We start from the raw sequence: 27,923 nt of genomic DNA on the forward strand, positions 1-27,923 counted from the left end.
TGTGTGTGTGTGTGTGTGTTTTGTCATCTTTGTCAGAGTACACGGTTTTAAATCGCTGTACGCTTCATACTACACAACTTCAAAATGGGCCTTAAAACAGCGCCATCTGAAGCGCTCATTACGCTTATTGGACACTTGAGTGGAAATGGCCGCATGTCCCCGAGCGGCACGGTCCTGATGGCACAGCGAGAGCGGATGAAACGGGCGGAATTTTGGCCCTCGTTCACCGGGTCGTGGCCCCTGGCCTAAAAGAGGCTTAACCCGCCGGTTGGCGTCTCTGGCCAGCAGGTGTAAAACCGTTAATCCTTTTTTTTTCCCTCCTGTCCGTGTCCCCTCCCGTCCCCTCACTTGAGGTCTACGTCGCCGGATGAAAGCCCCTGCCCTGTAGCGTGCTAATGAGAGGCTAACGTCCCCCAGATGTCCCTGTCAGAAAGCGTCTCCGGCGGCGTCTGCGGCCCCCCCTCAGCTCCGCGCCGGGGCGTCTTCACCTCGACTCCCATTGGTTATTCAGGCCACGTGCGTGCACGCACACGCTCGCGACACTGACTAATTTGTTTTGTCTGCGCGAGGGTGTGTGAGACGAGACGTACATGGCAGCGATGCATGACTCCTCTCAGTGAGCCCAGGGGCGTACACACACACACACACACACACACACTCTCTCTCTCACGGACATTTGCGCACACGAGTGCTCAACACCTCCGCACTGTAGCGAGGTGTTTTGGTGGGAGTAATTGATGGGCTCGTAGGAAAGGGTGTGTGTGTGTGTGTGTGTTTGTGTGTGTGTGTGTGTTGCTGCTTGAATGCAGACTCTGCTCTGAGCCGAGAGGAGAATTAAATAGGCCCGTAAGTCTGCCGTCCCCTGAGGCCACCAAGGAGAGGCCATTCATTAACTCCGTCACACGCGCCGAACACACACCGCTTTATGGGGACTTTGAGCGGATGTGCACTTACAAGGCCAGACAGCGTCTGTGGGTGCCGCTGCATGGTGACCTGAATAATGCCAGTCCGACTGCGGGGCGGGGTCCAGCGTCCCTCCTGTGTCATGTGACCACAGGCGACCGTTGGTCCCACACAACAATCGACACTAAAACTTCCTTCTGGAGCACTGCAGCTGAGCAGGAAGGAATTGGGGAGGTGGAGAGATCCTGCTCCACCTGAAATTGTTGGACTGCGCGAGCGAGCGTGCACACACACGCACACACACACACACACACACACACACACACACACACACAACTAAATAATTCAGCAGATGTAGAGGGTAAAACTCCCGACTGTTTCATAAAGGCCTTTCTTCCTGCCGATTTCAGGCAGGGGAGCAGCGATTGCAGCAGCTGCAGAGAGAACCTCCCGTTCCGTTCCTCCGCTCCAGAGGCCGAGTTGGGGGGGTTTACCCTCCACCCCCCCCCCCCCCCCCCCCCCCCCCCCCTCCCATCCCCATCTGCCTCCCTCGCCTGAGCCCACGCTCTCGCGTGCTGCTGTCGCGCTCACTTTTTTCTTTTTTTTCTCCCCCACCCGCCATCCTCTGCTTTCGCTTGTGCTTTCTCTTCCTGTGTGTGTGTGTGTGTGTGTGTGTGTGTGGTTCTAGCATTACAGCACACGTTATTGGAGCGCTGCTCTGCATTAGCCCGCTCCTGTCGTCTCGTGGCAACGAGCGAGAGAGCGCAGGTTTGCCGCGGTGCGGCCCTCCTGGCGCGCACGTGATCCGGTTAATATCACTCTACTTTTTATTTTGCCCCCTAACATCAAGCTCTAGAGAGGGGGGCGCTTATTAATAAAAGTAGGGCATTCAACTGCGCTTGTTGTGTGTGTGTGTGTGTGTGTGTGTCAAGTTGCATTACCTAACTGGGGCCGGAGATGGTCTGTAGCCTGCGTGTGATTACTAGGCCTTTCCTTTGTACGTTAATTAATTCTGTTTAATTAGTAAGTAAGATCGTTCTGGTTTAAATGTTCCTGAACGCCCCCTCCTCTCTCTCCCCGCTTCTGTCTGTAGTGCTGCCCGCCCTGGACCCCCAGGACGCTCTGGACCAGCCATGTCTGGATGCCCTTGGCCGGAAGCTCCTGTCCCAGGTTCTGCCAGACAGGCAGCGCGTGAGGGACCACCGCAGGTCCTGCGCTCTGGAGCCCCAGTCCACAGACTCTGACGCGGAGAGCCCCACGCCCTGGCACCGTCGGCACGGCGACCCGGAGAAACCCAAGGGGAAGCGGCAGTGCAAAACCAAACATCTGAGCCGAGAGCGCAAGGTCCATTCACACACTGCCGAGGACTGTCCGCAGCTCAGCCCTGCCCACCAGAACAAGGTGTGTGTGTGTGTGTGTGTGTGTGTGTGAGCTCCCATGGCTTTGAATGGAGCTCTTTAAATATGCTTCAAATCACAACAATGTTAATAATTCCAATTAGGAGGCTTATTGTGGCTTGCTGGGTCTGCTCGGTGGGAGGTGTGCTTGGGGTCATGATTGTGTGTACGTGCGCACTCTCCCAGCATGCACTGCAGCTCAGTGTGTAGTTGCCGACACGGCCGCCGTTGCTGTGACCTCTTCTTGCACCGAAACACAATCTCCCAGTGGAGAGGGGGAGGGGAGAGGAGAGGAGGATGAAGAGGAGGGTGGGTCTGGATTTAAAGGCCCCTCCCAAAAGAGAGGAGGGTCTCCGTGGAGCGACGATTATGTGCGTTCTTTACGTAACACGCGCGCACACACACACTGGGGAAAGGCTGGTACTTGTACTCATAGCTCACCAACACACACATGCATGCACGCTCAGACAGAGGCAATCCCTGGCTGTGGGTTCGGCGCTCTCTCCCAGGAATGTGGCTGGATTTAGCGTCTATGCCTGGCTGCCTGCCTGGCCGGCTGTGTGTGTGTGTGTGTGTGTGTGTGTGTGTGTGTGTGTGTGAGAGGCTTGTTTGTGCCTGTGCCGCTGCCCTTCCTGACGCGGTGTGGTGTGGAATGGAGTGGCATATTGAGCACAGCCCCTGCCCGCACCCCCCCCCCCCCTCTCTGGGAAGTGGCGGATGTGTATGGGGGGGGGCAGCCAGCGTCGCTCTGACAGCTGCTCCGCTCTGTAATTCCACAGGGGCGGGCGGATGCCAGAAACCCCAAAACCCCGCCCCCCCCAGACCCTACTGCACACGCAAACACATGCGTGTGTACACGCGCACTCTCTCTCTCTCTCTCTCTCTCTCTCTCTCTCTCTCACTCACACACACGCACACACACACACAGACCTTTCACCACTCACTTGCTGCTCTGCTGATGTCCCCCTCCCCCCAGAAACACACCTCCATGAACTTGCACCCTTCTCTTGCCCTTCGCCCTTCCTCCTGACCGCCTCGGCCGAGCGTGCGGGAGCAGCAGCGCCTTCCGGCCCGGCTCTGTTGTTTCCTGTTTAACTTTTTTCCTGCTGGCCGCGAGCGACGACTTCTCCAATGACACACACACACACACACACACACACAAAACCCCACGGGAAGAGGCGAAGCCGCACGCCCACGCTGGCGGCTTTTAGCAGGAATTAGTGTGTGTGTGTGTGTTTCAGCTGTGCTTATTAAATGTTTGTGCGTGAGGGGCTGTGTGCGCTTAGTATCCTCTATTTTTGTATTTGTGTGTCTACGCCATTTGTCTGGTTATTGGCAGTGTGTGTGTGTGTGTGTGTGTGTGTGTGTGTGTGTGTGTGTACTCGCTGTTGCTGCCCTGTTTGTGTAATTTGTGTGTGTGCATTTGCTGCCAGCGCTGGCGGTCACGTCTGCGCTCCTCCTCTCTGCGCTACAAACGGTGCGTGGTGACAAACGCTTATGGATATAAATGATTTGCCGGCCGCCGCCTCCCCCTCCCTCGCTCCCTCGCTCGCTCGCTCCCTCCCTCCCTCGCTCGCTCGCTCTCCCTCTCGGCGCTGACATTTATTAACGCGCTCCGCGGCCGGGGGCCTCCAGCGCCGCGCTGGCTTGTGAACTTGTGGCTGTGAATAATTAGCACTTCCCCCTTCTGTTGCCAGGGCCAGCGGAGACGATAACCTCAGAAACGGAGCGAGCGTGCGAGCGAGGGAGGGAGGGAGAGAGAGAGAGAGAGGGAGCGAGCGAGCGAGCGAGCGAGCGAGCGCTGGGCTCTTAAAGAGGAAGGCTGCATTCAGTCCGCACGCCTCTCGCCCTCACGTCCCCGCTTCTCCCGTTCTCTCCCTCGCTCTCTCTCCTTCCCCCGAACCGGCGGCATGTCAGGGCGCGGTTGCCGGGGGACGCGTTGTGTGGCTGTGTGAGACTGAGAGGTTGAGGGCTTATGGAGATGCCGTGGCGTTATGTGAAGCTGTTCTCGGAAAGGCTTAGTCTGTGATCCAGGAAAAGCAGGTCCGCAGGGTGCTGGGGTGTTTATGGTAATGTGTGTGTGTGTGTGTGTGTGTGTGTGAGAGAGATTGAGATTGGATTGAATGTGTGAATATGTCCCTGAGAAGGCATATTCAGTGCATTTACAACGTGTGTGTGTGTGTGTGTGTGTGTGTGTGTGTGTAACCTCTTGGTCGTATTTAAGCTCATCCTCTTTAAGCCGGTCCCCTCTCCCTCTCTCTCTCTGTGCAGGTCACAGCGAAGCGCTCGTCCCGTAAGCGCTCCGCCTCGCTGTCGGATTACGAGTCGTCCCCGGTCAAGCTCTGCCCCTCCTCCCCCGGACTGCCCGCACCCCCCGCCCCCCAGCAGCCTGTGGCCGCCGCCCTCTCCCCGCACGTCCCGGCGCCGGCTGGCAACGCGCCCGCAGCCGGCGAGACCCCCGCCAGCCGGCCCATGCCACCCGAAGCGCGGCGTCTGATTGTCAACAAGAACGCCGGCGAGACGCTGCTGCAGAGAGCCGCTCGGCTGGGTTACGAGGTACGATTTATGTGCGGCCTCCTCCTCCCCCCGCACTCTCATTCGCTCGCTCTTTTCACTCTCCTCCACTCTTTAGCCTGCTCGCTCGCTCGCTCGCTCGCTCCTCTCTTTGTGAGTCAGCCCCGTGTGGCGTTGGTGGCATTCATTTTCCCTCCTCCCTCCCTCCCTCCCCTGCCCTCTCTCCCTCGCTCTCCCTGCCTCGCTGCCCTCGCTCGGCCTGCTCGCATCTCATTAATTCTCTGTGAGACGGAGTGTGACATGTGAGAGCCCCGACAGGCTCGGAGAGATCGCTTAGCGTGCGCACACACACAGAGAGGCTCTTTCACACACACACACACACACACACACACACACACACCATTTCTCTCTCAGGCGCATACACAGTCTCTTTCAGGCACGCACTCTCTCTCTCTCTCTCGCTCGCAGCGCACACGTACGCCATCTCCTCGGCTCTCGCTGCAATACGCCCGTGGCTGCCTGTTAACCCTCTCCTGCCCTCCCCGTGCTGCTCGGTGTGTGTGTGTGTGTGTGTGTGTGTGTGTGCGCGCACGGCTTCACGGTGCGGGATGTACAAGAGGTGTGGTGTTTTTGGTCAGCGTGCGGCTGCCCCAGTCGGCACTGCGGGGGCAGGGGTGGGTTTGGGGGACGTCCCAGCAATCTGTAAAGCCCTTGGAATATCATCATCCATGTCTAATTTCTGCCCAGATTAATGAGACTGCGGATTAGTTCCGGCAGGAGCTTTTGAAAGGACTGGCATGGCGCTCAGGAAATGAGCGATTACAGTTGCGAGCGCATGATTTCGCCCCCCCCCCCTCGCCCGAGTCTGGAGCGGTGCGGCGGCGGCGGGAGCCGCTCTCTTATTGGATTTTCCAGTCCGGGCATTCCGGGGATCGTTGGAGTGCCGGAGTGTTTGGGCCGGACCCGTTTGAAGAGCGTTGGCGGCGCTGGAGCGTAAAGGGCCGTCCGGGGTGGGCTTCGGTGTCTGGGTGTGTCGGAACGGAAGGGCAGCTGCGGGGATGAAAAGCTCGCTTCAAGTTGTGAGGGGACAGTCGCTCTTTGTTTTTTTTTTTTTGTTTTTTCTTCTTTTGTTTCCAGCTTTCTACTCACTGTTTTCTCTGTGTGTGTGTGTGTGTGTGTGTGTGTGTTTACTGGAACAGACTGGGCTACACAAGCTACGCATCACACCCTTGTCTTCATGGGCGTGTGTATGTGTGCCCCCCCCCCCCCTCAAATCCCTCCATCATTCAATGGCTTTCACTCTTCTTGCTTGTGACCCCCGTCCTCTCCCTAAAAGACCTACTAATAAAAGGCCTTCGCGCTTTTTGTAAAGGATTTCTTGCCGACATTATTATTATTATTATTTGAATTCCGTTATTAAACCGAGCTTGGTGACGTGACGAGGGATCTCCATAACCTCTGCTAGGTGCTAAATGTCGGCCGCTGTGGGTTATTAGCTACTTCACGAAATCGGCCCGCGTCCGTAATTATCCAGTCCGCCCGTCGCTCTGGTGGTGTGTGAGGGAGTGTCTCGTAGGATCTTTACTTATCTGAGGACAATTTTTTTAAAATGATAATTAAAAACATTTCTTATTGTTCTGTAGTTCTTTCTCCCCTCATTAAAAAGAGAGCCCCGCGAAACAGGAATCCCGGAGCCGGCGTTTCCGTGGCGAGTATTCATCAGCGGTTTACCTTTCAGGTGGACCCCAGCCGCTTGTGAAAGCCGCGGACTTATTACCCAGGAGGCAATTGGTGTATAATTACATTCTAATGGCTTTATAATGTGTCTGGGTGACATCAGTTAGAGACGCCGGTCCAATGGCGGCGCTGCGTGCGGCCGGGGAGCCGGGCTGGGCTCTGATTTATACGTTTGGGGGGGAGGGGGAAATTTAATCCGGTGGCGTCCAGTATCCTTCACTCTTCTCCTTGGACCATGTGGGCTTCAACACACACACACACACACACACACACTTTTTTTGTCCCTTTCTCATGTTCCACAGTCCTTAACTGTGTGTCTGCCTCTCTTTTGTCTCTCTCTCTCTCTCTCTCTACCTCCTACATATTTCCTTTTTTCTGCCCCTATTCTTTCTTCTTCTCCACTCGCTCTCCCCTTACTTGGCGCCCCTACGCTGGCCCTCTGTAGGCGGGGACCGGGCGGTGGTGTTTGCGCAGTCGGCGGCGCCTTGTTTTTCTAACGCCCCCCCTGCCCCCTCCCCCTTTTTCCCTTTACCCCCGCCCCTCCTGCCCCCCCCCCCCCCTCTCTCCTACCCCCCTCCTACCCCCCTCCGCCGCCCCCTCTTCAATTGGCCCCAGACAGGAAGCGTTTTTCTAACTGCCTGTGTGTGATAAGCCACGAGCTGCTCCCTGGGGCTGCCAGCGCTCTGAAATACGACATGGCTCCGAGGCTGAGCCTTTCAACACACCGCAGCGCGCGCACGCACAGACGCGCGCACACACACACACACACACACACACGCGGAGCGAGAGAAAGGCCTCCAAAACAAACAGGGCTGGGCTGAGCGCAGTGTGCTGGGGCGGCCAGCGCTCGACAGGGATTCCTCCTGCAGCGCTCACACATGGAGCCACTCTGGGCTTTTGTTTGATTTATTTCGGATTCCTCGCCGCTGCGGAATATTAGGCAGACTCGGGCAGGAAATTTATGACCCTCCAGAAGGCATGCGTACCTGAACGTGCCTCTGTTCCGTTCCTTTTCCATTCTTTCCATTCGTCCTCAGACCAATTATTGGATTGATTTTATTTTATTCCTCTTTAATTCGACTCGGGAGGGTCGCGCTGTAGATTATATTTCTGCATTATTATTGGTTATGTATAGCAGCGCTGCCTTCATGGTCAATTGATGTTATTGTTATTAATATTATTATTAGTTGTTCGTCAGATTTCTTTTGGCGAGTGTGATAAAATGGCAGGAATGTGTCCTTGTCAGGGTTAACTTGAAGTTTGCGCAGAGAGGAATGCCACAAAAATACCAGCGTCTGCATGACTATTTATTTCCCCGTCACCGTGTTGTGGTCGGGGACGTGGAATCTGCGTCTGTTATTACTCTTGACACCAGCGCTGTCTCACCATGTCCCCCCCGTGCTATGGTTTTACCCACATGCGGAGTGGCGTGTGTGTGTGTGCGCGCGCACATTTCTGTGTGAGTGTGTGTGCGCGCGACACGCCCGGACTTTGTTTTGTCACCAATGCAACTGCAGCCACGCCTGAGTAAATAGCAGCTAACAGCCTCTTGACTCTGCCGAAGCCTGCTGTTGTGCTCGCTCGCTCTCTCTCTCTCTCTCTCTCTCTCTCTCTGTCACACACACACACACACACACACACACACACACCCTCACCCTCCCCTGTGTCCAGGCCTCTGCATATTTCATGTGCGTTTAGTTTTCTGATGCTTGTCGCGGTGGATGAAAGCTGCAGCTCCGTGTGTGTGTGTGTGTGTGTGTGTGTGTGTGTGTGTGTGTGTGTGCGCGGGCGCGTTTTCGCTCTTCAGAAGGAGGCCGCCGCACAACGACGCCTTTTAAATGTTAATGGAGCCAAGCCGCAGATGAAGTCTTCACGCGCTCGTCTGCTGCGCGCATTTACTGCGTCGGGGGCTAACGGGAACCCGCGTTCGAAAAAACACACACACACACACACACACACAGGCTCACGTGCCTGCCAGCTCCGCGAGTTGCGCCACCGCCGCGTGCCTCAGAGGCCTGGCAGAGGCCTTCAGACGGCTGCGCACACACACACACACACACACACACACACACACACGCAGACGGATGCCAGTGGTCTCGCACACGGACGAAAATACACGCGCTCAACCCTGGACCCGCGCACCGAGTGCGTTTTTGGGCCCGTCTCCGGGAGCTGTCGGAGAAAATGCCGGCTCTGCTGTAATGACGCCCCCCCCCCCCCCCCCACTTCCCTCCCCCGCCGGCGCTACTCCCACTCGCTGGCGGTGCGAGCGTTCGCAGCTCGCTCTCAATTAAAAGCCCCACTTAGTGCGCCTTTTCACTCGCTGGCGCTCTCACCTCCCTCCCTCCCTCCCTCCCTCCCTCCCTCCCTCCATCACGCCGCTTTCCCCAAACCCCCGACTTACACCAGGCTTCAGACCCGGTGGGTTTTTTTTTTTTTTTTTGGTTAAATTAGCGCCGTCGTACGAGTGGCCTGGCCAGAACGGTCTCGGTTTCGATGGCGGTCCGGTGTGGCGGGCCGCACGTCCCTCGCAGGCCGCCTTGTTGTGCCGGAAAGTGACGTCATGGCCCGGTTGTGTGTTTAGGCCTCTGCGGGCCCTGCACCGATTCTGGGTGGCGGAGCCGCCGCTGCCAACGTCAACAAGCCACGGTGGCGACTCCCACAATCCTGCTGGTCAGGAAGCGGCCATTGATTGATGGGTTTGTGGGCCACGGCAGCAGAAGAACCGGAGGCCGTGACCGAGCGGCTGGCGTAATAAAGCGCAGATGTAGAAGTGAAAATCTGTGTGTGTATGCGTGCGTGTGTGTGCGTGTATGTGCGCGTGTGTGTATGTGTGTGTGTGTGAAGCGGGAGCTGTTTACGCGCGTCTCCGGGAAGGGGTTAAACGTCCGCGGTGATGCATTGATTGCAGTTGTGCGCTGGAAGGCACGCCGGGGAAGGAGATTAAAAGCGGGGGATGGGTGAAGGGAGGGAGGGAGGGAGCGGCGGCGCGGTTCCTTTCTTCTTCTTCTTCTTCTTCTTTCATTTTTTTTTCCTTCTCTGAACTGCGGAGAAAATCAGCGGCTCCTCCTCGTCCCCCCGCCTCCAGCACCGGGCAGCCGTGCCGATTACCCGCGCGTTTACTGCCCGCTGAACGTAATGGCGGGGAACGGGCGCGGGGGGTTAAAACCGGGGGGGGGGACGTCGCCTGAATGTTAATGTCCCGTTTGTTTTGTCGATAAAACGCAGGAGCGGCGCGGCGCGGCCGACGAGCCGCTTTCTTTTATTATCCCCCCGCCCCACGGGGCCGCGCTGTGGACTCCGTCGTCGGGTGGGTCGTGGTCGCGATACACGAACAGCGGACACGCACACGGTGTCTCATTTTCCACGAGAAAAAAGGCGGCGTTCCAATTCAACAGCAATGAGCGTCACGGCGAGGTCTTACCAGACTATAGACTAGTATTACCGGGCGGTGAGCCAGAAGACCCGGGTTCAAACCCCACGCTCTCCCACGGTGTCCCCGAGCTCTGATGAAGGGGGAATAAACGCGTTGCCACACCGCGCCTGAAACGCTTCATACTTTTCTTTTACGGAGTCATATTTTAAGTAACTATTCACAAATACAAGGTTTAAAAAATAATAATAATGACGTGCCATTTATTTTGGCAACATTTTAGACTTAAAAAAATCTGATGCCCAGGTACACGTACACCTTTTGGTGTGAAAATAATTAAAATAACTTGATTATTAATTGGGAACGGCAGTATTAAACATGGAAGAACACTAGCGGTCTTTGGCCTGATCTGATGTTCAACAGGTTGGCCGTAGCATATCGCACTTTACCACACGATCGCAGTGAGGACATTTTCTATGGAGGGCCTATTATAAAACCAGCCTTTAGGAGCAACTTAATCGTTTCGAGAGATTTTTAAATTTATTGCCCAGATGTCCAAAATATTCATTTGTCCATTATGGACCGCTTGACTGAGCTGTTTCAAGGCTGGACGCTGGGGGAGGGTTGGGAGGAGATTGAAATTATGAAAGTATTAGATGGCAGTGGCCGAATTTGCATAGAAATAGAAATCTGCTATGAGTTTTTCCTGCTTTTGCTGATGGTGGTCCCTCCTGGCGGTCCTGCCCATGATAAATATAGCCGGACTGATTCACGCCTGCCTCTGTCATCCCACCTGAGGTGCCCCGGCCCGTCGGTCGGCGGCCGGCCCCTCCGAAAATCCTAAAACGTTAAATACACCTTGGCCGCATGTCGGCGGTGCGGCAGGGGAGGAACGTCGGCGTTCTGCACCTGTCCTGACATCTTCGTGTGTTCCCTGTCTGTAGGAGGTGGTGCTCTACTGCCTGGAAAACAAAGTGTGTGACGTGAATCACCGTGACAACGCCGGATACTGCGCGCTGCACGAGGCCTGCGCCCGAGGCTGGCTTTCCATTGTGCAACACCTCATCGAGCACGGCGCCGACATCAACTGCAGCGCGCAAGATGGCACCAGGTATGTGCGCACACACACACACACACACACACACACACAGGCATGCTTGCTGGCAGCATACGATGCGCTGCCTTGTGTGTGTCTGAGGAGGACTGAAATACGTCTCCGTGACTGCATGCGTTTGTCAGCGCTCTGTCTTCGATTGTGTGTGCGTAACCGCGGCTCCTGTAATAACATGTTTTGTAATTACGGGTTAACAGCAGCAGGAGGCTTTCAGAGGCACCCAGCTAATTAGAGAGTAGGATGCAGATTTTAAAAAAAAATTTTAAAAATTAAAAAGGGGACCCGGCCTGAATTACCGTCAGACTCACCTCCCGTCTGATCGATCTGATAAGATGCTTTGATAGAGCCTCGTCGACTAATAAGTTTGCCATTAATTATTAAAGTTCGAGTAATGGCTGTTTTACCACCGTGTGCAACGCAGGTCATCGCAATCAAAAGTAATTGGGAATTGGGAGGGGGGGGGGGGGGGGGGGGGGGGGGTGGCTTTTTCCTGTTTTTGTGACTTTTGTGGGTGAGTCATTACCTTCAGTGGGCTTTTAAGTGGCAGCTAACCGTGTGTGTGTGTGTGTGTGTGTGTGTGTGTGTGTGTGGTGTGTGTGTGTGTGTGTGTGCACGCACAGGCCTCTTCACGACGCTGTAGAGAATGACCATCTGGATGTAGTCCGACTGCTGCTGTCCTACGGGGCCGACCCCACGTTGGCCACCTACTCTGGCCGCAGCCTCCTTAAGATGACCCACAGTGAAGTGATGGAGTGTTTTCTGTCTGGTGAGTTTTTGTATTTAAATTTTTCTTCTAATCCTCCTCATTTTCACCTGATCTCCCCCTTTGTGTGTGTGTGTGTGTGTGTGTGTGTGTGTGTGTTAGAGCCATCACAGTAGTGGAAGGATGGCCTGGCCGCCTAGCTTGGCTATCTGGTTACTAAGCAACAGCTGGTGTTGAGAAGGTCTATTGGTGGCAACAAATCGGCTTCCGCTGAAAGCAGATTTAGGGGTGTTTGTTTTATTTTATATTTTTAATGGGGTGGGGGTTTGTCACACCCTGCCCTTGTTATTGAGAGAAGGGGACGACGACTTTATTTCCTAAGCAGTGCTGTGGTGGTGGGACATGGTCTGATATTAATCTGACCGGTGTGTAGAGTTATGGGCACTGGGACATGGTGTAAATTGTGTAGTGCTGCGATCTGATTTAAAGCGCGTGTAAGTCTCCAAAGAAAGAGAAATGGGCGGAATGGATCTATTGGATGCTCAGTTATTTGGTTCTTTTCCACCCCACCCATTATTCTTTCTAAAAGCTGTCCACAGACACGTTAGCCCAAAATGAACTCGCACACCCACCTCGTTTCTTAGATTGAGCAACGTGGCAGGAGAAGTTCTGAATTTTAAAAGGCGGATTAGGCCTGATTGGTACGTTTTAATTTGGCCCTCAGAGCCACGGGCCACAGAGTAGCCCGGATCCACGCTAATCCGCGAGCCCGTTCGACATTTTTAATGCGGCTATTTTCCATAAGATTTCCCAATAGGATCAAAGTGCCAAGTGGGCTTTTTTTTTATGGGCAGACTTTTGGTCCGGTTCTCCATTAAATGATTAATTTCTTGCTAAGTGCCAACCAGGACGCTGAGCTGGCCCGGTGTGTGTGGAAAGAACGTTGAAGTTGGTGCAGGTGGGAAGAAGCCACGCTGCTGTTGTAATGTTTTGTCTTCGCCGAGGAACGGGTCGACGCGGTCGCCTGTTTTTGTGCCGGGGAGGTGTGTTTCTGTGTGGACGTGTGTGCTTATTGCTCATCTGTTTGGGGGGGTGTCTTGGACGGATGGGGAGAGCCGGTCCGTTGTCTGCTGAGGTGTGTGAGACATGTGAGGAGCAGCAGTCCAGCCGAGTGGTTTTCAGAGAGGCGGAGGAGAAGGGGGAGAATTCTCTCTCTCTCTCCCTCTCTCTCTCTCTCTCTCTCTCTCTCTCCCCTCCCTCTCTCTCTCCCTCTCTCCTCTAATCACCATTTCCTACTTAGCATTTAAAGCGTTCTCCCTCCCTCGGCTGCGCTGCCTGTCACTCGGAGCGGCCCAGCCACCCAGCTCCGCTCCGCTCCCCTCTCGCCGGCTGATTGCGGCGCTCCACTTTACGGGGCCGCGCAGATATCACAGAATTCCGGCCGGAATGTCAAGCGGCCTGTCTGGATCCCTCAGCCCGGCGCTCGGGGGATTATGTCAGGCGTCCGCTGCCGGTGTCGTCACGCACAGACAGCGGGGAGGGCGGGCGGGCGGGCGGGGCCGAGTTGAGTGAAGCAACAAATTCACGTCTGCCGGGCCTGTCGCATATTTTTGTCGTTTCCTTTTTTTTAATTTATTTGTTTTTGGCGAATGCGAGGGCGGTTACGGCCGGAAAGAGGCGAGGTTATCGGAGTGAGAGCCGAACACAGCAGCCGCCCCTCCAGAGTAAACATGTTGTCCGTTTTAATCGATTTTATGTGGGTTTAGAGGCGCGTGGATTATGCGCCGCGTCGGAGGCTCCTGGTGTTTTTAATGTCAGATTTGAGATTTCATAGCCGGATTAGGCAGCGGCGGGCTGTTGTGATGGTGTGTAATCTGATCCTCCTCAGTTGATGGTGTGGATGCAGTCGCCTGCAGCTCAGCTGTGTGTGTGTGTGTGTGTGTGTGGACATACGTTTGGTGAAGGTCGAGCTTGTTTGTAACGGATGGTCACCGTAGAGTTTCGGGGCCGAAATGTGCGGTTGCTGTATGTGACCTTGCGTGTCTGTCAGACAGCCTCACAAAGACTGGAAGTCATCATTTCAGTGAATGTGGGGATAAATAAGCAAAAAAAAATCTACATGTTCCATGTACGTTATACATTTCCCGCCACAAACACGACGATTTCCACCCCAACCTGTGCGTGAGAGAGAAGTGTTCAGGCTGTGGAAGGTCACAGCCCTCTAGTCGCTCGTGTAGGTTATCAGCACAGGGTGGAGCAGGATGGGGGGGGGGGAAATGACGCCACGCAGTGAGAAATGAGTGTTGAGAGGACTGAGCACGGAACCGAAAAGAGGAAAACGAACGTGTCAGACGAGGAAGGAAGGAAGGGCAAAAGTGCAGGCGAAATAAATGTGTGTGTGTGTGTGTGTGTGTGTGTGTGTGTGTGTGTGTGGAGGAAGGAAGTTTAAAATGAGAAGTGAGTGACAAAAGCGCGAGGCGTTAGAATGGCGAGAGAGAGAGAGAGAGAGAGAGAGAGAGAGAGAGAGAGAGAGGGCGAGGTAAATCAGTGGGCTTGTCCCGATGCGCTGTCTGGCTGCCTGATTTACATCCCCTCCCCCAATTTGTTCCCTCGCTGTGGGAGCCTTCTAATCAAGCGCCGCGTCCCGGCTCTCCCCCGCCCCCTCCCTCTCTCTCCCCCCCGCCCGCCCGCCCGCCGCCTCTCCCGCACGCTCTCTCGCTCCGTGCTGCATGTAGAGGGGTTTAATGAGGCCCCGCGGTCTCTGGCGGAATCGTTAACGGCTGCGCTGGCAAACGCCGCTCTGCCGTCGCCCCCGGCTGTGCCAGCCCTCGCCAAGTGGCAGCTGCCCTTGCTGCCACCCTGGCTCGATCCGCGCACACACACACACACACACACACACACACACACACAGCGCATACAAATAGGACGACCCTGCTGGCCCTGCAGTAAGACGGCCCTGTTTCTTGACCTCTCCGCGTGAGCGGGACGGCGTGCAGCGACACGGCCGCCTGGTGGTAAAGCGGGTTTTTTGTTTTTTTTTTAGGCTCGTTCACCCCACCTCTCTGCGTGCGTGTGTGATAAATGGCGAGAAGTAGTATCTGTGCAGGAAGGTGTGTGTGTGTGTGTGTGTGTTGGTAACATCCTCTGACAGACCGTGTCTACCTCGGCGCGCAGCTGTCTCCCTCCCTCTCCCTCGGCGCTATCTACATCTCTCTAGGTGCCGTCTCGCGTTCCTCAGAAATTCTTTTTGTTTTTTTGTTTTTTACTCTTCTCCGTTCCTCATCCCGCCGTCACACTCTCTGCTATCAACAGGAGATAGATGAAGGAGGAGAAGTCTCCCTTCTGAAGTCTGGTGCTGGCATCTCTCTCTCTTCATTTCCATCCATCCCTCTCTCTCTCTCTCTCTCTTTCGCTCATTCTCTTTCAAGGTTGTCTGTTGCCGTATCTCACCAGCAGCCACTGTCCTTCTGCTCGTCTGTCTGCGTCTCCCTCCCTCCCCTTCCATCAGGAGCGGCGTGGAACTCGCTGTTGACCCCTCCTTCTCTCTCCCTCCACAGATTACTTCGCTGACCTCCAGGGTCGGCCAGAGGACGACCCGCGCGTCTACTGGGAGTTCTATGGCAGCGCTGTTTGTGGTGAGTGTCCATTTTCGCTCTCGTCTTCCGTCCTCGCTCCGCCCTTTCTTTGCACGTAAGGCCAGGAAACATTGACAGTGGAAACACGGGTAGACGGCCGCTCTACACGAAATGGCCTCATCTGCTTTTGCAATTGGTGGCCATTCCCCCTTATAGTTTTAAAGGCGCCCCGATCCCTGCCGTCCCCGCCGTCCCCGCGGAGTCGTGGTCGGTGGCGTCCAGCCGTCCGGTAATGGTTTACAGAGAGCGTGCCCCCCCCCCCCCTCCTTCGTTACGCGAGTGGCGATCTGTCAGGAAAACGCTCCCTGAACTATTGTTATCAGCCGAGCGGAATGGGCCGCGCTCCAGCTGGCCCGGCGCCGGCGCTGTGCTACCGCACATTTTCCCCAGATTCCTGGAATAACAGAAAGAAAGACAGGAGGAGGGGGGAGCGTGTCGAGTCCGCTGCCAGAGCGCCTGGCTATTTTTGGGAAGCCCGTTTAAGTACCGCCTTGGAAAAAACCCTGGCTGTAAAAGCAGCGTCAGAGCGAGCGAGCGAGCGAGGGGAGAGAGAGAGAGAGAGAGAAGGGTCCTCTGTTTGCGCTTCCTTCCCTGGTCCCCTCTGTCATTCGCCCACTGGAATGAGTGAAGGGACGTCCTCCTCCCGACTGCCCACTTCAAACCCGGTCTCCAGCCTCCTCAAATTGCCCGCAGACGCCCCGGCGGTCTGCCCCGCCCCCCCGGCGGTTGGTAAATGGAAGGCAGATTTAATGGGGAGGCTGATGTGAGAGACGGGAAGTCTGGGAGGCGAGCGCTCAGCTCGGGCGTTCGTGCCGCGGCAGGCTGTTCTGGAAGCTTCCCCCTCGCGCCGCGCCAGGCACAACTGTCGGTTCCAGGGGAAACACCTGGCCGTGGAAAAACAGAGGAGCGAGGGAATAAAAAGCACGGAGAGCGAAGGGAGCGGTGTGGTGCCGCAGGGGGAGGGGCTAGTACAATGTTACAACTGTTTGGAAGCCTTGAGTCACTATCGCCCAGATAGGAACTCGTCCAAATCTGTCTCACATGAATGAGGCGTTCTTTGTGTGTGTGTGTGTGTGTGTGTGTTTGACCGAAAGAGAGAGAGAGAACAATCGTGTTTTTCTCTCCCCACACAGAGCCTGCTGAGGAAGCGGCGGCCTTCGACATCCTGGCCAACCCCCCGGGGCCGGGGGATGATGACGGCGAGCAGAGGGAGGTGTTCGAGTTCGAGTTTTCGGACCGCCCCCTCCTTCCCTGCTACAACATCCAGGTCTCTCTGTCCCAGGGGTAAGTGACCTTTCACCTCCCGGTTCCTCGCGTGCTGATCTCATTTCCCAGTCATTTCCTCACCTGTGTCATGGCGCTCAGACCGCTTCCTGTGTGCGGATTAGCTGAGAGCGGCGTAGGGGCGGGGCAGCAGGGTTCGCACCGGCCTATCCCGCTCCTCGGCTAACTGCCCTCATTTGGGCGCTTTTAATTAAGCAGGCGAGACGGGGATCATTACCGCGGCGCTATTGATGAAGTAATTAGTTTCACCTGGTGGCTCGGGGTCATTAGCCTGTGGGGCTGCTGGGATTGGCCTCGGGTCTGCGGGGGTGAGGGGAGGGGGTTAATTTATGTAGCCGCCGCCCTTACGGAGGGGCGGCCGCTGCCGCATCTGCTTATTGCTCTTAAATAACATCAGCCGTGACGAGGCGAGTGCGGAGCCGCGGCGCGGGCAAACAGACAGAGCTAATTGCCTCCCACACTGTCTTTCCTCACCGACTCATCACGCGCCCTCCTCCTCCTCCTCCTCCTCCTCCCGCTCTGGCGGTCTCAGCTGCCGCGCTCGCTGTTGTGTATAATCTTCAGTCTGCGCCGCGCTCCGCTCCGGCTTCCCCTCCCCCTTTCCTCTCGCTCGCTCGCTCGCTCGCTCGCTGGCGTTCTTTTTGCGCTGCCGGCTGATGCAGTATTAATGGCTCTCCTGTGCTGTGGGGCCACTCTGTGCTCTCCCCACATTTCCGCCCGGCGCGCTCTCTCTCTCTCTCTCGCTCGCTCGCTCGCCGCCACCACCACCCACTTCTCTCCATTCAGCCTGCCGCCTCGGTGCTACGACTAGAGCCCGTTTCGAGTGCCATCGATTGAGCCGCGCCTGTTACCCCTCTCCTTCAGTCTGCGCTCTCCCCGTGTTTGTGGCTCATTAAACACCCACCAACGGCCAAAAAAAAGGCGCGGGGTCTGCCTGAATTTGTTGGGGGGGGCTGCTGTGCGTGGGGGGTGGGGGACCAGAACGTCTTCGAACGAGAAATGGGGGAAATGCCGGACATTTCAATCGCTTGGTATCTTCAAGTGTGCGTCAATGCTCTCTCTCTCCCCCCCCCCTTTCTACAGACCCCGAAATTGGCTGCTTCTCTCAGACGTACTTAAGAGGCTGAAGATGTCCGCTCGGGCGTTCCGCGCCACCTTCAAGCACATCGAAGTGGCCACCATCGCCGAGGCAGAGTTCTACAAGCAGGCGTCGCTCAGCCAACTCTTCTCCTGCCCAGAGGAGCTGGAGGGCTTCATGCCTGACAGCAAGGAGCTCCTGGACTTGGTGGAGATCAGCTCTGAGCTGGTGGCTCTGCTGGGCTCGTCTCTGGAGTGCCTGGACGACCACTGGGATCATGTCGCCAAGGCAAGGTCATGACTGAGGATGGCCCGTCCGCCTGCTGCCTGTGAGACCTGTACATAGTGTACATATTACAGCTACATCTGTCTGGTTTGGACCACTGAGGGCATGTGGCCAGAACAGCTCACAGGAACTCTAACTTAAAAATTATGTTTTTTATATATAAAATTCCCTTTTATTTGTGATTATTATATATATAAATAAATATATATATAAAACATAGGATATATATATATATATTACTGCCTCTTTTGTTCTGTCTCGTTTGGTTAGGTCTTAATTTCTACTGCTAAGGTGATGTTCAGATATAAGACTAGCGTAGAGCTGTGACAATGTAAATGGGATGAAAAGCGGTGTCCCGTTCCGTTCGTCAAGTCAAGTACGTTTTTATTTGGCTGCAGTAAGAGACGTCTCTGAGTAGTAGGTTGTGATTGCACTTCACCTGTGGTTGACGTACCTGCTGGCTCCTGCAAGGAGAGCCTCGTCTTTCTATATGGGCTTTGTTCGTTCTTATTTTCATATTAAGCCTGACCTCTGAGATCAGTTTTGTATCTGTGCTCAAGCTTTGCTTATACTTTGGACACTTATTTATAAATAGGAGTTGAAATATTAATTTTTTTTTTTGTTTTGTATAATATTAAAAGTAATTGTAAGATACTAATATGATTCATTGTTTGGCAGGAATGAGCTTGAGCCTGTAAATAATGGGTTGAGAATTTCAGTAACTGTTTCTGACTCGTGTGTTTTTGTTTTCTGGAGACGTGTTTAAACTTTGTAATTAAATACCCTATCATTTGTATTTATATTTTACAAAAAAAAAAAGTTCCTTTAAATAAATGGCAATAAAAGAGAATCCCAAGTTCTGTGTGACTGGCTGGGATCTGTGGATCAAGTGGTTGTCATTGTCCTTGGGCTGGTCGCGTTAGGGGTTGCCACAGCGGATCAGTCGGTCTGGTTGTCTGCACAATTTACATGGTTTTAAGCCGGATGCCCTTCCTGACTCAACCCTCCTCATTTACCCAGCAAATACACAGCCGCTGGTGACGCACGTGACAATGTTATATGTTGATCAAATGGTAACGATACAAAAATATTGTATATATTTATTACGGATACCAGGCGCAGAATCACCCATGACACACGTGCACAAATTAATGATATATATGTGTGTGTGTGTGGTGTGTGACATATATATCCATATCCAGATAGCATTATGTACTTATTGCTATTTAGTGTACCATAAATAATTTGCTGTTATACAGCCTATAATTATAGCCTGTTCTCATTTTCTCACTTGAAGCAGAAAGGAGACCTTACCTCAGTCATTTTAATAATACCCCAAAATAATTTACATCTTTTAGCAGATATGTAAACCCTGTGGGTTGTATTCAAATAATGGTCGTTTCCAGCGTCTCATTTTAGGGTATGTTCCATGGTACTGTACCAAATGTGTAGTATTTTTCCATTGAGCACAAATACCGTTTTTTATTTATTAGGTTATCTGGCCTCCTTATTAGTTATAACATTCAGTACATTTCTATATGATTTCGGACGGAGAGGGGTGTATACTAGCAGTATGGAGCGGACAAGGCTACTTGTTCGCGTCTCACCGTTTCCATTAGCGCTCATTATTTCGGCCGAGGAGCGTAAATGCGCGCTGATCAATCGCTATTGACCGCGCGCGTGCACGCAGCTCATCATCCGGCACCCGACTCGAATCGATGCGGCCGACACCACACGCGTGGTGCGGAGGAGGGCGGTCACGGGGACGGGATTGCGTGTTTTTTTTTTCGTCGCAAGTCTCCTGTAAGAAGTGATTAATTAATTAAAACAAAAAAAATAGCGCTTTCATTCCGAACCGGTCCGAACCGCGGTCGCTGACCACTTCCCCCCGACTGATATTGTGCTTCACGACGGCGGTTAATTAATGGCTCTGTATAATTAAACCGGTGATTGACTGCCCACCAGAACCACAAAAAAAAAAAAAAAACACCCAACGTGGGGGTCCACGGCACGCCAGCGCTCGGCATTTTCCCCGCTGTTCCACTGCGGCTTTGTAGGAGGGAAGCGTGCGCAATTAATTAAAAAACAATTAAATTGCATTAGTCCGGGTAATTACGTCTTCCCCGCCAGATCCCGGTTTGCGATGGCTAATCCCTTCCTTATCTGGTCGGAAAGCGCGGCGCCTCGGACCCGTGTCCCGCCAGGTCCGGGCTCGCTTCTGGTTTAAAGGGCGCGTAAAAAAACCCGCTCTCCGGCGGATTGAATAACCTCTAAAGTAATTAATTCAGAGGAGGCCTTTCGCGGTTCCGGAGCGCCGCTGAGCGGGGGTAGGTGTTTGCAGGCAATTTCAGACGAAAGCGGGGGAGCCTGGCTGAAAGGATTGCATTATTCGCCTCTGCGAAGGAAATCAGAGAGCCCGGCTCTCCGGGGGCTCGGGTGGCGCGCTGTAGCGAAGCGTGCGTGCGTGCGTGCGGGCGGGCCTGGCGCGGAGCGGAACGGCTCGGGGCGGAGGAGGACACCCTATAGCCGCCCCTCTCCGGATTGAATCCAGATGTACTCTGTTGCCCCCCCCCCCCGACCCGCTTCAAGTCGCCTCCTTACGGGACAGCGTGACATTGTCCACGTCGGAAGACGAATCCCGTTCTGGTGTTCGTATAGACAGACGCCAGTTTCACTGGTCCCACAGGGATTATTTGGGATGGGGGGGGGGCACTCCCAACTAAGAAGCCGTCTAGTCAGTAGCTGTGCCCGTAAAAATAGCTCAGTGTTTTTGTCACGAGGACCGACGTGCTGGCGTCCTCGTGGGCACCACGTTAGGCGAGCGTGAGTCTCTCCGCCGCCACAAATCTTGCCACCATTGAGCGAGACTCCGTGTCGCTCCGCGGGGACTGGATGTGTAATTAGCGCGCGCAGTAAAAGTGCCATTAAATAAAAAAAATTTAAAAAAAAAACTCGATACACGTGACGATCAGGCTTCCTCGGACGGAAGCGTAATTATGCACACACACACACACACACACACACACACACACACACAGAGTCGTGTAGGAGCTGCGCTCTCTGGTAGGTAACAGTGATCCCGCCATCTGTTCCTGCAATCAGACCCCGTCCACGGCGGCTCTAAAGCTCGCGTGGCTGCGAGCTGGAACCGCGACCCTGGCGCACACACAACCGGGCGGGGCGAGATAGACGGATAGAGACGGAGGGAGGGAGAGAGAGAGAGAGAGAGAGGGACTGAGAGAGGGAGGGCGGACACGCCACCGCCGGCTCCGGTTGCAGGAAGCTCTTTGCACGCAGCGGCGCCTCCAGCAGCCGTTATCAATCAGCGCGATCCACCTGCAGATCGTTATGGATCGTTTACAGCAATTTACGCGGGAACGCCGACGTCTGCGCGCGCGGAGATAAAAACCGCGCGGCCCCGGGGAGCGGCTCGCCTGGCCCCGTGTTGCGGGCGCGACCTGCGGGGCGTGTCCGCGACGTGTCTAATAAAACCCCGGTGCGCGCACGGCGGCCGCGGAGCTCTTTGTTCGGCCCGCCGGGCGCGCGCATTCGTCTCTTTGTGTGTGTGTGTGTGTGTGTGTGTGTGTGTGTGTGTGTGTGTGTGTGTGTGTTTGGCGCTCCCATAAACACTTCCATGCCGCCTCGCGCCGAAAAGCCGTCTGGCACCGTTTCCGCGGCGTGGAAGGCCGGGAGAGGGAGGCGTGGGAATGCGCGCGCGCCGACGCAAATAGCCTGCCGCTGTCGTCAGCCTTGGACGGCGACGGCGGGGAAAATCCGCCAACCCGCCCGAGCCCGGCGCGAGTGGAAAACCGATCAGCGGCTTTATTAAAGGAACCCTCGGTGGCCAAGTGCACGGCGACGGCGGGTCACGTGTCCCGTCGGAAAGCGCGTGACCGCGACACGCTGCCAGGCCCGTACCGAGGCGGCCAGGCATGCGCGTTATGAGTACTAGTTGTACTGGTTACTGTCCCAGGCACGATGAGAAAACCAGGCGAGGTCTTTCGGTCAAAGAGGTTAAAATATGTGGCCGTCGTCTTGGTCTTTCAAGCCAAGGTAACCGGTCATCAAAAATGTAGGATCTCTGCGTGTGTGCTGCTACAACCTACATTCACTGGTCAATCAATACAAACGCAACCCGAAGTGAGTGAATTATTAACCGATTTTGAAAAGAAGTGAGTCTAGTTCTGTTGGGTACGTGTCTATGCTAGCTTGACTCATGCTATACACTTCCATAGGTGTAATAATCATCACCTTGTTCAGTCTGCTTGCTTAATTTGAGCCATGTGGTATTACACAGTGGTGTGAATGAAACCAGAAAAACCACCCCGTTGGGGTATCAGTTCTCAGGGGTTCTCAACAACTAACTTATAATTAACCATCTTTAAAGTGCACATTTCTTCTACACCAACATTGAAAAAAAAAAAAAAAAAACTAAACTAAAATGCAGGCACTCTGTAATCAACAATGAATCGGATCGCTCTGGAACCCGAAGCCAACATAAAGCAATTTCTAATAGAGTGAAGTGATTGTCATTGTGAAACACTGCAGCACAGCACATGGTGCACACAGTAAAATGTGTCCTCTGCTTTTAACAATCACCCTTGGTGAGCAGTGGGCAGCTGTGACAGGCGCCCGGGGATTCGAACCGGCAACCTTCTGATTAGGGGATCACTTCCTTAACCACTAGGCAACCACTACACCATCCTGGAAATAAACTCTCTCGACCAACCATAGGCCTTCCACACACGTAGTTCTAGGGGCAGTTTTCGGCCTAGCAACAGCAAATGAGCATAAGGAATTGGATCTGTAATCGGAAGGTTTCCGGTTCGAATCCCGAACAGCAAAGGTCCCCACACACTGCTCCCCGGACGCCTGTCACGGCAGCCCACTGCTCACCAAGGGTGATGGTTAAATGCAGAGGACACATTTCGTTGTTTCACCGTGTGCTGTGCTGCGGCGTATCACAATTACAATCACGAGTCTCCTTCCAGCAGACATGTGAACCAATTGGCCTAAATTAATATAGCGTGAAAAACCCCGAGTCCTCTCAGACCTCGCACGTAGAATAAAACGTCCGTGCAATCTGCATAAATGATCCCACGTTGCAGGTCCGGGCGGCTGCTAACGAGATCCGCGTCGATCCCCGACTTTGTTATTCCGCCTCCGCGCTCCCCGCCATCCCCCGCTTCTTTTTTTCCTCCAACCTTCCCCGTGCGCCCGGCAGGAAGCGCGGCGGCGCGCCGCGTTCTCCGGGGGGCCATTTTTCTTCCTCCGGCCCGAATAGCGCAGCCAGGCCGCTGGCAGCGCACGCTCGCCGCATCCATCACTCGAACCGGCCGCGGCGGCGGCGGCGGGGCGTTCCGGGGCTCCGGGGCCCACGCCCCACAACCAACAATGATGGTACCTGGCGAGTTTTTTTTTTTTCTTCTTCTTCTTCTTCTTCTCCTCTTGCCGCTTTAACTTTCAGAGTGTGACCGCGTACATTTCCGCTCAAAGACGTGAGGACGCCGCGGCGGCCAAACCGAGCAGCCAATCAGAGGCGCGCAGGGCGCTTCCGTTGCCATGGCGACCCGCGCGTCTCCCTGTTTTGACAGGTGCGCGCCGGAAACAGGTTAATTAGCAGCTAGTTAATGTAACGGGTGACGCCGGAAACAGGTTAATTAGCAGCTAGTTAATGTAACGGGTGACGCCGGAAACAGGTTAATTAGCAGCTAGTTAATGTTACTGGTGACGCCGGAAACAGGTTAATTAGCAGCTAGTTAATGTAACGGGTGACGCCGGAAACAGGTTAATTAGCAGCTAGTTAATGTTACGGGTGACGCCGGAAACAGGTTAATAAGCAGCTAGTTAATGTTACGGGTGACGCCGGAAACAGGTTAATTAGCAGCTAGTTAATGTAACGGGTGACGCCGGAAACAGGTTAATTAGCAGCTAGTTAATGTTACTGGTGATGCCGGAAACAGGTTAATTAGCAGCTAGTTAATGTTACTGGTGACGCCGGAAACAGGTTAATTAGCAGCTAGTTAATGTTACTGGTGACGCCGGAAACAGGTTAATTAGCAGCTAGTTAATGTAACGGGTGACGCCGGAAACAGGTTAATTAGCAGCTAGTTAATGTTACGGGTGACGCCGGAAACAGGTTAATAAGCAGCTAGTTAATGTTACGGGTGACGCCGGAAACAGGTTAATTAGCAGCTAGTTAATGTACGGGTGACGCCGGAAACAGGTTAATTAGCAGCTAGTTAATGTACGGGTGACGCCGGAAACAGGTTAATTAGCAGCTAGTTAATGTTACTGGTGACGCCGGAAACAGGTTAATTAGCAGCTAGTTAATGTTACTGGTGACGCCGGAAACAGGTTAATTAGCAGCTAGTTAATGTTACTGGTGACGCCGGAAACAGGTTAATTAGCAGCTAGTTAATGTAACGGGTGACGCTGGAAACAGGTTAATTAGCAGCTAGTTAATGTTACGGGTGACGCCGGAAACAGGTTAATAAGCATCTAGTTAATGTTACGGGTGACGCCGGAAACAGGTTAATAAGCAGCTAGTTAATGTAACGGGTGACGCCGGAAACAGGTTAAGTAGCAGCTAGTTAATGTAACGGGTGACGCCGGAAACAGGTTAATTAGCAGCTAGTTAATGTAACGGGTGACGTCGGAAACAGGTTAATTAGCAGCTAGTTAATGTAACGGGTGACGCCGGAAACAGGTTAATTAGCAGCTAGTTAATGTTACTGGTGACGCCGGAAACAGGTTAATTAGCAGCTAGTTAATGTAACGGGTGACGCCGGAAACAGGTTAATTAGCAGCTAGTTAATGTTACGGGTGACGCCGGAAACAGGTTAATAAGCAGCTAGTTAATGTTACGGGTGACGCCGGAAACAGGTTAATTAGCAGCTAGTTAATGTAACGGGTGACGCCGGAAACAGGTTAATTAGCAGCTAGTTAATGTTACTGGTGATGCCGGAAACAGGTTAATTAGCAGCTAGTTAATGTTACTGGTGACGCCGGAAACAGGTTAATTAGCAGCTAGTTAATGTTACTGGTGACGCCGGAAACAGGTTAATTAGCAGCTAGTTAATGTAACGGGTGACGCCGGAAACAGGTTAATTAGCAGCTAGTTAATGTTACGGGTGACGCCGGAAACAGGTTAAGTAGCAGCTAGTTAATGTTACGGGTGACGCCGGAAACAGGTTAATTAGCAGCTAGTTAATGTAACGGGTGACGCCGGAAACAGGTTAATTAGCAGCTAGTTAATGTAACGGGTGACGCCGGAAACAGGTTAATTAGCAGCTAGTTAATGTTACTGGTGACGCCGGAAACAGGTTAATTAGCAGCTAGTTAATGTTACTGGTGACGCCGGAAACAGGTTAATTAGCAGCTAGTTAATGTTACTGGTGACGCCGGAAACAGGTTAATTAGCAGCTAGTTAATGTAACGGGTGACGCCGGAAACAGGTTAATTAGCAGCTAGTTAATGTTACGGGTGACGCCGGAAACAGGTTAATAAGCATCTAGTTAATGTTACGGGTGACGCCGGAAACAGGTTAATAAGCAGCTAGTTAATGTAACGGGTGACGCCGGAAACAGGTTAAGTAGCAGCTAGTTAATGTTACTGGTGACGCCGGAAACAGGTTAATTAGCAGCTAGTTAATGTTACGGGTGACGCCGGAAAGGCAACCGTGCGTGTTTCATTGCGCGCAATGTGTTCGTCTCTGCAGCAGCTCTATTCTGGACCAGGCCTTGTGAAGGCCGCCGTCAGAAATTATATCCACAATTCCCGTGTGTAAATCCAACTGGAGGAAGATTTGGGTTCATAATGTAAAATCCAGCTTGAGCTCTGGTAGCCAGATTTGTGTTTAGAACAAGTGGCGGTGTGTTGGTAATGGAGACTGAGAGTAAGCATTGAACCTGTGCTGATGCACGAAACTAAAGTCAGATTTGCTTCACTTGGCAGACGCTTTTATCCAAAGCGACTTAGGAGAGGAAGACACCGGCAATTCTCATTCGGTTTCTATAGATTTTGAGTTACAAAACTGAGAGCCCTGATAAGGCCTAACTTGTCAGCAATAGAACATGCTAGGGAATTAAGTGCTAGATTTATATATATATATATATATATGATAGATAGTGTGTTATTGTTAGACTCGTGGGTTTTCAAATGTTTCTGATTTCTTCAAATGTCCTTCCTTTTTACAGCGCTAGCTACCTTTAAACGTTGAATCAAGCTCAGGTTTTCAGAGACAACATTAATTAAACGTTAATACTTCAATGTAATAAACGGGGCCCTTGCATATTGTCGCATTTGCGCCGTGACTGGTGTGAAATAAAAACCACACAGCAACATTTCTGATCCTGGTTTTTCAGCGTGGAAACCATAACCTGCGCTCTCTGGTTATTTTTTGTTGCTTCCTGATTGCCTTGAATGGTCCCTTTAGGGACAAGTGAAGTATAAAATTGAAGGTCGGGCCGAAATAATACGGCGGCGTAGCGGCGGACCTGTCGCCCTTGAATCGTAACCGCGCCTCGGCGGACCCCCGCGAACGCTGTTAATTATCCGCCCGTAGGAGGCGGAGGAGGCGGCGGCATCAGCAGTCGGCCGGAGTCGCGGGGAGAGAAGCCCCGGGCGCCGGCAGGAAGCGGGCCGCGCAGCGCCTGCTAATAAATTCGAGCGCCGACTCGACTGGAGAGCGGGGGCCGCTCCCCTGCGGAAACTCCCCGTAAAGTCGGCGGTGGAGGCGGCGTGTGTTTACCGTCGGAGCCTCCGCGGAGGCGCGCACACACACACACACACACACACACACACACACACACACACTCACTAACGAGCAGTGCCTGTTGTTTAAGAGGGATTTTACGAGGCTGCTAGTCTGTCGCACACGAACGCTCACATCTTGCGCAGATGCCCGCGTAGTCGCAGCGGACCCCCCTCTTCCTCCTCCTCCTCCTCCCTCTTCACAACGTTAAATTTAATGCTTCCTGCCCGGGCCTTGCGCGTCCTTCATAATACAGCCAGCTGTTGGTTTCAGATTTGACCCCCTCCCTCCCTCCCTTCCTTCCTTCTCTCCATCCCTCCATCTCTCTCTCTCTCTCTCTCTCTCTCTCTCGGTGTTTTAACCTGTGCCGCGCCGCGCCGCGCTCCCCCAGAACACCCATTAATCCATTTGTCACGGGAAGGCGTGCTTTACGAGCTCAGAGGAATAATTCCGCGCCGAGCCCCGGCAGACAGGCCCGGGGCTCCCGGTGTTAAATTGTATCCAATTACAGGCGGCGCGGCGCGGCGATACGGGAACGGGCGGGAGGCGGGAGGCGGGTTGGAGGGGGGGGGGTAATTCTTTCCGTATGACAGCGAGATTCGATTATCGTACGTGCGAGCCGACCCTCGCAGCGAGCGAAAAACACCCGAGGATCCGTCCTGGCGGTCAGATTCGGAGGATTTACGCGGTTTAGCGCGGTTACGGCCCGCACCAGGTCTGAGCTTTTGCTCGAACCCGACCTCGGAATTCCAAGAAGAAGAGATTAAAAAAAAAAAAAAAAAGAAGTCTCCAAATTTGCCAGATGGAGCCAGATTGCATCGTGTCTTGTTCTGGCGCGTGGTAAATAATAAAAGGTACGGGACCGGCCGCCAGCGTGTCTGCTCACGGCCCAAAACGTCTTCGGTCGAGTAAAAATGGGTTCAGCTTGGTGACTTGCTGTCTTGCACGTTAACCAGCGTTGTGTGTGCAGCCTGGTCATTTTTTTTGCAGCAGCAGTGGCTTTTTATGTGTGTGTGTGTGTGTGTGTGTGTGTGTTTCTTTTGAGGAAAAGTGAGGGCGGGAGAGAAAGTGAAGAGAGAAGCAAGCTGCTGGCTCAGGCCTTTTTAAAAACAGAATCCCAATGAATGAGTAATAGCTTGGCGTGC

At 53.7% G+C, this 27,923-nt stretch overlaps 1 protein-coding gene across 3 annotated transcripts in view; it reads left to right on the top strand.

Annotated features, from left to right (window-relative positions):
• The window catches only part of bcor (BCL6 corepressor), a 32,197-nt gene extending 13,324 nt beyond the window's left edge, over positions 1-18,873 (top strand). For all 3 annotated transcript variants that reach the window (XM_028981378.1, XM_028981380.1, XM_028981379.1), the window contains 7 exons: positions 1,997-2,304; positions 4,572-4,856; positions 10,869-11,035; positions 11,659-11,804; positions 15,299-15,376; positions 16,510-16,660; positions 17,744-18,873. In XM_028981378.1, coding sequence (XP_028837211.1) covers positions 1,997-2,304; positions 4,572-4,856; positions 10,869-11,035; positions 11,659-11,804; positions 15,299-15,376; positions 16,510-16,660; positions 17,744-18,038 — 1,430 coding nt within the window. In that variant the 3' untranslated portion in view covers positions 18,039-18,873. The remainder of the gene's footprint in view (positions 1-1,996; positions 2,305-4,571; positions 4,857-10,868; positions 11,036-11,658; positions 11,805-15,298; positions 15,377-16,509; positions 16,661-17,743) is intronic.
• Positions 18,874-27,923: the final 9,050 nt, after the last annotated feature.

Source organism: Denticeps clupeoides, chromosome 5 (assembly GCF_900700375.1).
Source record: "Denticeps clupeoides chromosome 5, fDenClu1.1, whole genome shotgun sequence".
Taxonomy (NCBI): Eukaryota; Metazoa; Chordata; class Actinopteri; order Clupeiformes; family Denticipitidae; genus Denticeps; species Denticeps clupeoides.